General features: G+C 36.8%; 2 protein-coding genes across 2 annotated transcripts; both read left to right on the plus strand.

The window, feature by feature from the left end:
• The first annotated feature begins 2,754 nt into the window (after positions 1-2,754).
• On the plus strand, positions 2,755-3,820 carry LOC110805916 (uncharacterized). Its single transcript, XM_022011539.2, has one exon. The coding sequence runs from the start codon at positions 2,823-2,825 to the stop codon at positions 3,702-3,704; it is 882 nt and encodes a 293-aa protein (XP_021867231.2). The 5' UTR covers positions 2,755-2,822; the 3' UTR covers positions 3,705-3,820.
• A 2,249-nt stretch (positions 3,821-6,069) lies between these two features.
• LOC110774913 (protein ALTERED PHOSPHATE STARVATION RESPONSE 1) lies at positions 6,070-13,703 on the plus strand. Its single transcript, XM_021979516.2, has 4 exons — positions 6,070-7,410; positions 8,693-8,850; positions 9,394-9,617; positions 12,817-13,703. Exons 1-4 carry the CDS (start codon positions 6,522-6,524, stop codon positions 13,616-13,618), a joined length of 2,073 nt encoding a protein of 690 aa, XP_021835208.2. The 5' UTR covers positions 6,070-6,521; the 3' UTR covers positions 13,619-13,703.
• The last annotated feature ends 443 nt before the right edge of the window (positions 13,704-14,146 follow it).

Below are 14,146 nucleotides of genomic sequence, written 5' to 3' on the forward strand. Positions count from 1 at the left end.
GGTCCAAAAAAATTTGGATCGGATTAGGATCACACTTTTCGATCCGAAATCAAACACCCCTAAAATGAGAGGCATACCCTTTAGGTTATTAGGTATGGGGAAGTCTTGGATAACAACAGAGAACGTTCATATTAGACACTAACAACTTTTATTGGCTCAAATTAGTTTGCTATTGGTAGTGATGATTGATGAGTATGAATTACTCATTTATAACAATCTAATTTGTCAGGACCAATAAAGCAAATGCCTAATTAATATCTAGTATTTAAAAAGCATAACCATCACCATTTCAATAACACATAAGCAATACTATTTTGATGCCACCTGTCTCAATCTTATTAATCTTTCTATTTACTTTTTGTTGTAAAAAAAATAATGGTCATTCAATATTCTACTTTATTGTCATTAGTTATTACGTAGTATACTACTAATTTCCGTCTCTTTAATTTACTAGAATTGTACTGCATACATCCCATATTTATAGTATTATTTGACTAAAAACACGGGTTTTAAGAAAAGTGTAATATAGTACACGGAAATTTAGAATATAGTACATTGATAATTTATTTGTATGAGAAAGTGAAATATAATACATGGATAAAGGAATATAGTACATGGGGAAGTTGTGTTGGGTTTTCAGTGCATTTTTAATTAATATAGTACATGGGAAAGTGGAAAACTTAATGGCCAGAAATAGAAACATGATTATAATTTTGGGACGCTCAAAATAAAATCAGGACTGCAAAAACAGGACGGAGGGATTACCAAAAATTAGGATCGATACTCAACTTGATTATGCCTAAACTACCGTCCCCTACTTCATCTTCCTCATTCTTCACCTTCCCATTAACTCTCCAACCTTAATGATTTTCAATGTCAATTTAATTCAATCCCCAAATCTTCTCCCCTTCTCCTGTAGCATTAATTCAAAATTTAACCTCACTAATAGACTTTTTGACTAATCCGTTTTGAAACGTTAGGAGATTATAGGGTGCTTTAATTCAACATTTCTATTGTTTATTTTTCATGCATGCAATTCAAGTTGTAATACCACCTCCCCACCCCCCTTCTATCTCTCTCTAAGCACGTTGTTCTTGATTTTTCTTAAGCACATTGGAAGTATGTTGTTTATTTTTCTTGCTTAATTAGTTGCAATTCATTTTGCAGAGAAGGATAATCTTATAATGTATGGTTTCCATGCAAATGATTAAAGGTGGGTAAATCGTCATCAACATTTTGAGACTTTTAGGTGGATTTTATATGTATATTTTTGTTGTTAGGGGAACTTGCAATTAGTTTTAGTTCTCCTATAAGAAAAGTTTTGCCAGTATAGTTCAATAGTTAGACTTTGTTAAGTCTTTCCCTTAATTGGATAACATGAGTATAGTCGTAAACAGTAACAATTGCAAATTTGTTTGGTCTTTGTACAAATGGTATGTTATTGGTGGTAATAAGTGATTTAAAGTGGATCTATTTTTTCAGGGAAGATGAACATAGGCAGAAAAATGTAATGATTAAAAAGACAAGACTTCATATGCTAAAGTTTAAATTAATGTCATTTGGTTTAAACACCTTCTAACACCTACTTAAGAACAACATAACTTCTAAATTTCATTACCCGACCAACATGTAACCAGTCCGTTCGTCGAACGGGCCCAAAAACTAGTTGGTATTGATTAGTAGTGTATTTGGTAGTACCAATTACTTACACATTTATAACAATCTTATTACACTAAAACCGATATCATGAATGACACGTGTCACTTACTAGTGCAAAAAATTCCCGCCAAAAATATTTTACCTTAAATCTCTATTTTTTTTAAAAAAAAAATTTGTCTTTTTTTGTTAACGGTTTATGGATGAAAAAGAAATTACATGTTATGGATATAATACATGCCATATAATAATTTGCAAAAATTGATTTTTGTTATTATTTTAATTAAATCGTTATATTAATAATGAAAATATTTATTTAATATTTTAATATATCGAATATTTTGGTCAACTTAGCATAAAATATTAGTACGTAGGACGCAAATTGCATACTTTGTGTGACGATTGAATGAGTATGTTCAAGATCTATTTAATATGTAGTAACTTTGGAGAGAAATATTTCAATAAATATATTACATACTACGTAGTGTTAAATAATAGGTCAAATAATTTTAGAATATCCGTGCATACACGGGACCTCATCAAGTAACATAATAGATTTGTATCAATAAACGTTGTTGGCGCCCAAAATGGACGCTAGCTCTCTATTCTTGATTTCGCCAAACTCGGTACGTGGAACTTTTCGTCTCTTATCGGCTCATACGAAAAGTTTTATGCAAGATCAGAAAATGAAGATGTTGTTCCATCGATTACATTCGATCATACCAAAATAATTTCATCACAACTACATTGATTCAAAGATCCCCTTGCTGAACATAGTATAAATCACACCGACATGAAATAAGGTACGTATAAAGAATGTTCGATATGCAACGATCATATAGTTTTGCTGAATAAAGTTTTTATTTGATTCAATTTTAGTGTGTTTGTCGTATTCAAATCTCAAGGTAAGATGTTTATTTTCATTATCGGATTGTACCCAGATAATTCTCATTTATGTTATTTACTTCATTAGACAAGTATGAAGTAAGCTACTGGCCATGCATGTAGACCTTGTTTTAGTTACCATGAGAATTGAAATTTCGTGTAGAATAGATGAGTTACGCATGCTAACTGACACAGACCAACAATTTTCCATTCAAAACAACCATATTTACATGAAACAGAACATGTTCTAAGACATGAATACATGAATACATGAAATCAGAATGAAAGAACAGACACCATTACTCCAAAAACAAACTGCCTTTAAAACCCCATTTCAACACATATTCTTCTACCAACATTCATTGAACCCTAATAATCACTCAAAACAATCAAACATAAAAATGCAGATTATCATAGTCACAAACTCCAACCATTTCCCCCTTGAAATAACCCAGCAAGAACCCGTCCTAGAAATCAAACAAAAAATCGCGGTAAACCTAGGCATCCCTACACCCTTACAAACACTTTCCATCTTAGGATTTGAACTCATCGATGGCCTCGACATGGATGACTACCCCATCATCCATGACGGTACTAACATTGATCTCACTCTCAACAACAACTTCAACCCAGAACACGACTTATTATTACCTTGTAGGATCCCTATCACAATAAAATTCTCTTCTAAACAGATCAACATAGAAGTAGACAACATATCAGAAACAGTCAGAAGTTTAAAGGAGAAAATCCACATAATTGATGCTACTCCTATAAAAAGGATGTTACTCTACACTTCAGGTGTTGAAATGGAGGAAGAATATCGATATCTGAGTGAGTATGGGGTCACTGAATACTCTGAGATTACTGTTTTTCTCAAGAGTATGAACCGGATTAAGGCTGAACCTCCCTGTAGGAAGGTTAGTATGGTGGTTCAGACATCGAAAACTTTGCTTAATGCGGCGACTATACCCTTGGAGATGAAGGATACAAGTACTGTTAATGAGGTCAGACAATTGCTGTTAAGTAGGAAGATTCTGCCTATGGATGATTATATTTTTATCCATAAACAGAGGATTATGCGCGATAATTGTACTCTTCGTTGGCATGGGGTTGACAATGGGGATTATCTCTATGTTTTTAAGGGTACAATTAGTAAAGAATAAACATGGATATTAACTGCATTACCAGTATTATGCTACTGATATGTAAGGATAAGAAAATCTTCTATTAATTGATTCATAATAATACTTATGAAACAAATATTGTTTAAGCATTATAATAGTGATGTTCAATTTAAGTAAATAAATGTGACAGATGTCTATGATCATATTTTTCATTGTGATAATGATGTTCAATTTAAGTATATATGTAGTACTCAGTATAGGTAAGTTAATTCAAATAAGACATAATCAAGTTATATAACTTTTTTTTTTATTTAACATCGGATAAATGTACATTAATTTAGAAAGGTTTACAAAGTGATCATCAACAACAAACTTAAAAAACACAAACCACTAGGGTATTTATAATCCTTACAAACCAACTAATACAACGATACTGCAAACTTAGAAGGCCGGCCTTGGTTGTTAAAACTCCTTTCCGAGCGAATGTGACACTCCTTACCTGTACGCCATAAAAGATTTCTTGGGAAATTAGTTTTTTTTTGTGCGTATGAGCCATAAGGGCAATATAAATTACAAATGGGGGTGGGGGATTTGAACCTGAGACCTATTGTACACAGGCCCTCAATCTTAACCACTAAGGCAAGACATCATTGATTTCTTGGGAAATTAGTGATAGGACTAAAGTAGTCATTAATTCATTATGGTCCATCAAGGTTAAAAAAGGCTAATAAAGTTCAATTATCCTACTAACAAAACAAGTATTTCTACATCCTTTTAATTTATTTTGTATTTTGATACCTTCGTTATATTTATATTTGACCGATTTGTTTAATAAGTACTCCGTACAAATTAACAAAATAAATGTTAACTCTGATTAGAATCTCCTCTAGTGTTGCTCATTTTCACTTAATGATAAGTTGTAAGCTACATTTTTTTTTTTCAGGACACACGTGTCTCTTTACAAGTACACAAATATTTAGGTCACACGCGTCTCTCTTTACAAGTACACAAATATTTAGGTCAATACATCTATTAAAATTGTTTAACATTCACAAGAAAAATAATTTATCGGAAAGTTTTTCTTTTTATGATGGCATTATAAGAAAATATATAAATTAAAAGCAAATGGTAAGATGATTGAAAAATAAGCTCATCACACTTTTTTTCCACCACTTTTAATGGAGTACTACTTTGATTTGATCAAGTTTTCAAAAAAGTGCATTATTTTTCTTTAAAGTTTTTTTTTATTAATCCTTCATGTTTCACATCAATTTCAAAACTATTTTTCATAAAGCTAAATATTATGAGCTTCTACAGTTTCCTTTCACCTTTTTTTGGGTCATAATAAGTTAATAACTCATAAGTACTGCCAATATACCTTTGTTATATATGGTGACAATGGTGTCTGTCTAGTGTGAGTAGTGTCTACCACATCATTCATTGCACAACCCATTTCGTTGAAAACTTGAAATTAAGCACCCCCACTTCCTTTATTTCTCCTAGTACAATTTTGTTTTTAGTCAAAAGCGAAAATGAAAAAGTTACAGTTTTTTTTTGTACTCACCAATTTTCTTTGCCTAATTTGAGTGATTAGGCACTAACACACCAATTACGTGACATAATTTTCTGGTCCTCATTAAATAAGGTCTTGGCATAATGACTCTAATGGCAAGCAAAAAAAAAAAGGTTTGTGTATATGGTAGATAGGTCATCAAGTTTGGATTCTCATTTTTAATTTGTACTTTGTACAATACTACGTACTTCGTAGTATCTTTATAGATTTGTGGCTAGAGATGAACACGTGTCTATTAGCGTAACTGTGTCTAGAACGGGTCAAATTCTTTGTGTTGTGCCAAACTCATGTTTTTGTTCTATAAATGAGGTTTATGCATGACCTATTCCACGTGTTGTGCATAGGGACTCACTCATTAATTTTAAGACTTTTGGTTAATTGGTTGAAATAAGTGCACCGACGTGCGAGCCACCCCATTATACTAATGTCGTGCTCATGCCAAATTTTCTAAAATACTTTGTAATGTTCATGGACAAACTATGACTTGACGTACATTTCGTATAGTGTCGGGTTTACTACAGACCCAAACAATTCACATACCAGACAGACCTATGACCAACTCTAGTTGTGGTTCATTCTTTTTTGAACATATAGCACACCTAGTTCACCAGAGTTTAGCTCTTACTATATCCGAATCCGATCTGTATCGACACCTTACTAACTTATCGTGGATGAATCTCCCAACAAAATTTTTTGTATACGGACTAATACTTGAACTAGACACGTCTTTTAAGAGTGTAGTTGTGGTTCATTCGGACAAACAAAGACATGATAAAATTGGTTCAATCGGACAAACAAAGACATGATAAAATTTCCCCAAATCAACAAATTCTCTTATTAATAGCGTAATACGACGTCGGTTCTTGCATCAAAAAATGTGTACGTTACCCCGTTTTTAAACTAAGAACACAAGAATTAAGATTTGCTTTTCCATAACCTTCTGCACCGCTTTCTCCTTCCCATCACCACCATTTTCACTGTTTTGTCAGTCTCACTCTCTTTCTCTCTCCTCCATTTTTCTCTCTCCTCTAAACCAGAAACCTCCATTTTTACTCCAATCTCAAGCTCTCTCTCTACATTTTCTCACCAACTTGCACTTTCTCTCTAATAATACTCTATTTTTTCCCACCCATAAACCTGTAAATTAAATTTTCTCACTTGGGTTTTAACTGAAGGAGTTAAAGTTCTCAACTTTTTTGCTTAAATCGTCAAATTCCTCATCTGGGTATACTCAATAACCCTGATTTTTACTTAAAGTTGCCTAATTACTCTGTAATTAAGAAATGGGGTGTGCTCAATCAAGAATAGACAATGAAGAAGCAGTATCCCGTTGCAAAGAGCGCAAAATCTTGATGAAAGAAGCAGTTTTAGCCCGAAGCGCCTTCGTTGTAGGACACTCTGCCTACGCAATCGCCCTTCGAAACGCCGGGTCGGCGCTGAGTGACTACGGCCACGGCGAGACCTCAGCTGACACGGCGCCCCCGCCGCCACCCGTGTCAGCTGCTGAACCCCCACCACCCCCACCTCCACCGCCACAAGAGCCACTCCCTCCTCCTCCCCCTCCATTGCCTGTCTTTACCCCTTCTCCCCTTCAGCGGTCCGTTACAATGCCGGAGTTTTCGGCTTCAAAACTGGGGGTTTCAAGAATGGGATCGCTAGAGGAGGAGGAGGAAAGTGGTGGTGGTGATGATGAGAAAGTTGGGAGAAGGGAAGAGGAGAGTGGTGTGAAAGGGATGGCTTGGGATTATTTCTTTATGTCAGATGATAATAATATGATGGGTGGTGGTGGGTTGGATGAAATTGATGAGGGTGAGGAAGAGGAAGAAGAAGAGGAGGATCACAGAGAAAATTTGGGAACTCCGTTTAAAACCCCCGTGAAGACGCCCGGTGAGGTGGTTGGGATGGGGATTGAGACGCCACCCCCACCGCCTCCCGAGGCGGCAGTGAGGCATTTTCTGCATTCTAACTCCGCACCATCCGAGGTTTTGATGGGAAGTAGTAAGGTGGTGGAGAATCCTGATGGTATTGTTAATAGTAATAAAGTTAATTTGATGAAAGTTTTAGGGGAGATTGATGATTATTTTCTCAAGGCTTCAGAATGTGCTCAAAATGTTACTAAGTTGTTGGAAGCTCATAAGTTCCAATATCAATCTAGTTTTGCTGATAATAAAGGTTTAATCTTTGTTCTCTCTTTTTGTTTTTGTTGGTTTAGTTCTTTTGTTTTTGTGGTTTGTTGAGAAGATTATATATGGTGGTTTGATTGTGGTCCCATTTTAAGGAATTTAATTAGTTAGTTAATTACTTAAGCATTTTGTATGTCAAGGTCAAATAATATTACTTGAAAATGTTAGAATTGTTTGATTATGGTTTCGCGGCTTCTTGTGATCAATTAAGGTTGCTTGTTCTGATTAATGTTTGATGATTCTATGGAAGATTGAAGTATCTAGTGGCAATATATCTTCAGGTTTTCTCCCTTGTGTGATTGCTTTTATTGTGCCCTTTGTTTTATATTTGGATTTGTGCTGTTTGTATTCTTGTTTCTAGCAGTTTAATAGATGTAAATTTGACCTGCTCCATTAAGTTTCAATTGAAGATAGCTTCTTTCAGGTTATTATACTTGTGGTTTGAGTCTGTTAGGTACTACTAATGGTCATATTTAACGAGTTAAAGGTAATCATGAAAGATCGATCTGTGGATGAGCATCATGAATTCGTGAACTTGACATGTTGATAAGTGTTTACATATTAGAATGTGGACTTAAGATTTTGGAGAATCGGTGCATAGATTCAGGAAAGTCTATGATTGTTGATGACTCGAGGGTGTGTTGTTATTCTGCTGGGAAATATCCAGGTTCAAGGTTTAAGATTTTATGAGTTTGAATCATAAAATTCATGTTTAAGGTTTTCCTACACATGCTCAGAAGATTCTTGCTGACACCTCATCTTCTTCCTGATGCATTTCCTGGATCTTTTCTAGTAAATATGAACTACATTTAAATGGTAATTGAGGATGTGGTGTTGGCTGTTGAGGATTTACATCATTGTAAAGTTTTAATCTTTCACTTTTTTTGTTTCCAAATGTTGTTGCACGGCTTGTGCCTTTGGAGACTCCTTTTTTTAGGTCATTGTTCGGTGCCACACTTAGATTGCTTCTATGATTGGTCCTTTTGTTTTCTCTCTTCTGCTTATCTGTGATTACTGGTAATGCTAGTAGGAAGTGGAACACTATCGACTTCATTTATTAGTGCGTCATTGTTATGTTGATGCACTCTGTTAGATCCCTGGATTCAACAATATTTGAGTTTGCTTGCATGTCAAAATATACTTTGGATATGCTCCAGTTCAGTTGCTACAAAGAAATTAAGAAATAAACACAAATTATCCTGGAAGCTGAAAGCTAACTGCATTCCGATGAATATATATATGTTAATATATACATTTTCATTTATTTTCAGTGCCCGTTGATCATGCTGCTAGAGTTATGCGTGTCATTACATGGTCATCAAAGGGAGTTCTTGATGGTGAAAAAACTGACCTTGAAGACAGTGAGTCACTTGCAACTGTCTTGGATAAACTGATGGCTTGGGAAAAAAAGCTGTATGAAGAAGTTAAGGTACACTTCTATGACAAAATAACTGATATCTACATGTGTGGTGGTGAGGTAATTATTACAGAAAAGTGAACCCAACCAACCCTATTCTAAGTGGGGTCTACATGGAATCCTGGCATAAAAGCCAGTTGCTTAAATAGTTAAATCCATGTGAGAAACTCTGATAAAATCTTATGCTGCATATGGTATTTTGGAATAATGTGAGAAATAAAGTACAAGTTTAATTTAATTAGTTACCAGAATAATGATTTTAAATTTTAAGTCTAATTCAACTGATTTTTTTTGTACCTTTCAAACTTTTGAAGTTGGAACTTGTTCCAATCCGGTACTTGCCACTATATATTAAGTATGAATTCCCCACTGATACGAAAGAAAATTGTGGTTGGAGAATGGATAATAATTTGACAAAGAAGGACAGGGCTTATTTTGACACTCCTATTTTTTGGTGTAACCTTATTGTGTATCGCTTGTCCAAAAGAAATATATTGCATGATCTTGTCACACTTCAAAAATTATGATATATTTTGCTTGCTTTTTCCTTGTTAGGCTGGTGAGCTAATGAAGCTGGAGTATCAGAGGAAGGTTTCAGTTCTTAATAGACAGAAGAAACGTGGTGCTACTGCTGAGTCGCTAGAGAAAACAAAAGCAGCCGTTAGTCATTTGCACACTCGATATATTGTTGACATGCAGTCCATGGATTCAACTGTATCAGAAGTGAATGATTTGCGAGATCAGCAGTTGTACCCTAAACTTGTTGAACTAATTGACAGGTAATTTTTTTCTCCAGGAGACCTGGTGTCTTTCTGTCATACACTTTTATGCCGTGCCTATGTTGAGTGGTCTATGGATTTGCTTCACTCTAGTGTTTTTTTTTTTTGAGGGAAGCAAAAAGCTGCTTATATTACTAAATCAGAACTTAAAACATCAATAATGGTAGCAGGAAAGTCATCCTCCCATAACCGTAACCGAATCTCCCAAGGTTGAAGATGAGCAAATGTATGAGCAACTTTATACCCACTACGTTTAACAAAAACCCAACTAACATCAATAAAACTAGCAGCTAAGGAAACAATGTCATCAAAGATTAAATCTAAACTACTCGATCCTGCTTGTCTTCGCTTCAGCCCTTGAATTACTGTCGAACAATCAGTCTCAACCACCACCCTTGTCAAGCCCACTTCCAATGCCACTCGCAGACCCCAGTAGACAGCCACGGCTTCCGCGTTCGACGTCTCCCATACATGCTTAACCTGCACTGCTGCACACGCTAGGACACCCCCTTGCGTATCCCTACATACTATTCCCAGCCCCGTACCGACCTCCCCAAGCATTCTGGCGTCTACATTCACTTTGTCCCATCCCTTCGCACGGCCTCGCCCACACCAGTGGGTGTTCCACCCTTCCCTGCCCACTTGCCTCCTTACTAAACATACCTCCTCTTGCCTTGGAGCATTGTTAATGGTGGGGGAAAATGAATAAGGGGGAAAATGAAATTTAGGGGCTTAATGGTTGGGGAAAATTTGCACTTGGGGAGTGGAAAACCAAAAACCCCCTTGGCATGGGGATTTTTTTGATTTGGAGTGGGGAAATTCACCCAATCTAAATCCGCCATGTTGCATGACATAAAAATCATGTAACGGTTATTTTTCAACGGTAATTTGTTTATATTTCTGATTCATAAAAAAGTAAAATAAAATTACCATCATTCATAAAATTCAAGATCTATAAATAGACATCCATTTTGATATAATTTAACATTTTTTTTTTTTTCATTTCTCTCTCTAATTTGCTTATTTACAACTAGTACCAAAAACTTAATTATTCATTTTCTAATTTTTTGTTGTTATTATTATTATTATTATTGTTGTTGGAGAGAGAAGTATGGGTAGAGAAAGAAGGGTGAGGAGTTTTTTTTTTTTGCTCATGGATAAGAGAGGGGTGGGGACTTTTTTCCCCCATGATTAACAATGGTCTTAACTCCCCAAACGTCTTAATGGCATAGCTTAAGGTCCTCTCTGGCTCGGTGACTTGCTGCTCAATAGCGTATTTGTTTCTCGCTCCCCAAATCGCCAAACAGATGGTCACCAACTCCTCCATCTCCTAGCTTCTCAAAAGTCAAAACATAAATCCCACCAGTCAACAAGAGTACGACACTTTAACGTAGCCAAAGCTTCAAACTTACTTACCTTCCACACATCCTGCACGAGTGAGCAGTCCTTTATGGCATGTAACACAGGCTCTTCTTCCCTTGAGCTACAAACCCCACAGTCAGCAACATAGGAGAGGTAAGGCCCATCGTAGTAGGGAGCACCTCCAAGCAAGCCCTCCACGCAAAAATTTTAACTCGCGGTAACACCTCAAGGCGCCATACTTTGGACCAGAGAGCTGTATTAGTCGAAGGAGCTCCTACATTCTCCGCACTCGAATCACCAAACAGCCCTATACGCGAACGGAGTACCTGCCGTCTTTCTGAAGGTCCAAGCAGACAATGTCATCCGGCATACGGGGGCTAAGAGGTATGTTCATAACCCTCTCCTGTTCGAATGGAAGGAATAGTTGCATCACAAGCTCTGGATTCCAGCTTCTTGTAATTGGATTAATCAAGGCACCAACCTCCAGCTCACTATTCGAGTCCCCCTTTGGAGAGAGAATCTTTCTACTTTGCGTACCTGGGATCCATGGGTTAGACCATACCTTGATGTTCTCACCGTTTCCAACCCTCCACCTCATGCCCCGTCGTACAACCCACCTTGCTTCCCAAATTCCCCACCATGTATAGCTAGGCGCGCTGCCCAACTCTGCCTCCATAAAACAACCACTAGGATAGTACCGAGCACGATAAACCTGCTCCACAAGACTTCCTTGGTGCACAAGTAAGCGCCACGCTTGCTACCAAGAAGAGCCCATTTAAACAGTTTAATGTCACGGAACCCCAACCCACCCTCCTCCTTTGGTCGACAGTCACAGATAGCCTTCCAAGCCTTCTTTATTTTATTTTTATTTTTTATTTGTTGATTAGGAAAGAAAACTCAAACTAGGCTACACTCTTAGAAAGAATCCAACCTTTCATCTCTATGGATGAGAAGAGAGAACACATTGTTAGAAGAAGAGAATCAGTACAACATAGAAAGCTTGGAATGACCGCGATTTCCATGTGGTGTTCGAATTTCTAGATATTGTTAGGTTATCAAATGCTAATTGATACGTTAAACATTTGAGTCTTGCGTTCCTAGAGAGGCATGAAGTATAAGGTATGAGTTTAGAATGACTAACTTGTGTTTGTTTTAGGAAATTGAAAATTTTAAACTTGTACATCAAACCCCCAAAATACGTGGTTTAGAAACCGAATGGGGGAGGTGAAATCGGCTCATACGAACTCTCCAGCTTCCATGTATCAAATAAAACAAACAAGTACAATACCGTATAAAAAACACATAAGAATCAAGTTCTAACCTTACTAGTTACCACCTTGGTTTTATTCTAGATTCCAAACCCATACCAGCTTGTGAGCCAAACATCTCCCTTAAGGGATTGAATGAGACTTCATAGGACCCTTTAAATTTGCCTTCTACTTTTTTTAGTTAGAAGTGGAAACACCATCATTCTCTTTGTTCAACCTCGTCACATTTTGACTATTTTAGGAGTTACCTTAAGTCTAGGTCTTAGATATCATGCACTTCAAACATCAAAGTATCCGCAGAAAATCTTTATCTCTATTGACTTGAAATTTGGATTATATTCCAGAATGTTAATTCTGAGATCACTCTTTTTTTTCCTCATTCTCTTGGAAATTGTGTTCTTAGTACATCTTTTGATACTTTACCTTCAGTCCAGTATTTCCCATTACCTCGCAACTATCATCTTCTTTCTTCAAAATGGGGTATGATCAATTTCTGGAATCTGTTTTTCAAATGACAGGATTAATTATCTTTCGCTAATGTGTTGGACTTGTGGTGATGAATAATGCAGAATGGCTCAGATGTGGGAGGATATCAGCATACACCATGATAACCAGCTGCAGGTTGCTACCGAACTCAAATCCCTCGATGTGATACTTGCTCCCCGGGAAACTAGCAAGCCCCACTATCAGTGCACAATCCAACTCTCCAATGTCATTCAACAATGGCAAGAGCACTTTGAGAGACTAGTAGACCATCAGAAACACTATATCCGGTCTCTAAACACCTGGTTGAAGCTAAACCTCATCCCAATTGAAAGCAGTCTAAAGGATAAAGTTTCTTCCCCACCCCGAGTCCACCACCCCCCAATTCAATCCCTCCTCCATGCATGGCATGATTCTCTAGAGAAACTCCCTGATGAGGTCACAAGAACAGCAATTTCCTCCTTTGGTGCTGTGATCAAGACCATCATATTGCACCAAGAGGAAGAGATGAGGTTGAAGGAAAAATGTGAGGAGACAAGGAAAGAGTTTTTAAGGAAGAATCAGGCATTTGAGGATTGGTATCACAAGTACATGCAACGGAAGGGTCCGGAAGCAATGGACCCCGAGAGAGGTGAAGACGGGCCTGGAAAGGATCCGGTAACGGACAGACAGGTTGTGGTGGAGACCTTAAGGAAAAGGTTGGAGGAAGAGGTGGAGAAACACCAGAGGCATTGTGTTCAAGTTAGAGAGAAGTCACTTGGAACCCTTAAAACACGGTTGCCCGAGCTGTTTAGGGCTTTGTCAGAATATGCTCATGCCTGTTATGATGCTTATAATAAACTGAGGGCTATTGTACTTTCCCATAATTCCAATGGTGTTCCTTCTTGACACTGTAAAAACTGTTTTAACTGTTGTATTATCTATGCTTTTGTACAAGCAGTAGTATTTAAAATGGGTTAATATGAGTTTCTTACTTGCCTGTGTTTTGTTACTTTTGTCCAAGGTTTGCATCTTTTGGTCTACCAGCAGCCCTGCAACTTCTTATGATATTGAAAATATGTAACTTATAGAGGTGATTTTTTGAGATTCATATCCTTAAAGCATTTATAAATGGATCCTGTTTGATCCATTTCAGCTTTTGGATGATTCTGAACATGTGGCACCCATATACATACTTCTTCCAGTGTTGATCAACCATAAGAAGGAAGTCACTAGAAGAGGTCCACATATTGTAAAACCTGAAAGGCTTTTTATGTTGTCTAGAGGAGTAAGTGCTTAGGATCATTGGACAATGATCATAATCATCTTCAGATACAAAACTTCCTACAGAGCATTTGAGAGGACCCTGTCGATTCTAGTAAAGACCTTATCAGTACCTTCCTGTTTACTATTCCAGGTCTAATGTCTACCCATGGT

This window comes from Spinacia oleracea, chromosome 1, assembly GCF_020520425.1.
Source record: "Spinacia oleracea cultivar Varoflay chromosome 1, BTI_SOV_V1, whole genome shotgun sequence".
NCBI classification, from domain to species: domain Eukaryota; kingdom Viridiplantae; phylum Streptophyta; class Magnoliopsida; order Caryophyllales; family Amaranthaceae; genus Spinacia; species Spinacia oleracea.

Bases quoted from the DNA above. Each gene is read 5' to 3' on its own strand.
- LOC110805916 (XM_022011539.2), top strand. From the start codon at position 2,823: ATGAAAGAACAGACACCATTACTCCAAAAACAAACTGCCTTTAAAACC.
- LOC110774913 (XM_021979516.2), top strand. From the start codon at position 6,522: ATGGGGTGTGCTCAATCAAGAATAGACAATGAAGAAGCAGTATCCCGT. The intron at 7,411-8,692 runs GTTTAATCTTTG...ATTTATTTTCAG, and splicing joins TAGTTTTGCTGATAATAAAG to TGCCCGTTGATCATGCTGCT. The intron at 9,618-12,816 runs GTAATTTTTTTC...TGAATAATGCAG, and splicing joins CTTGTTGAACTAATTGACAG to AATGGCTCAGATGTGGGAGG.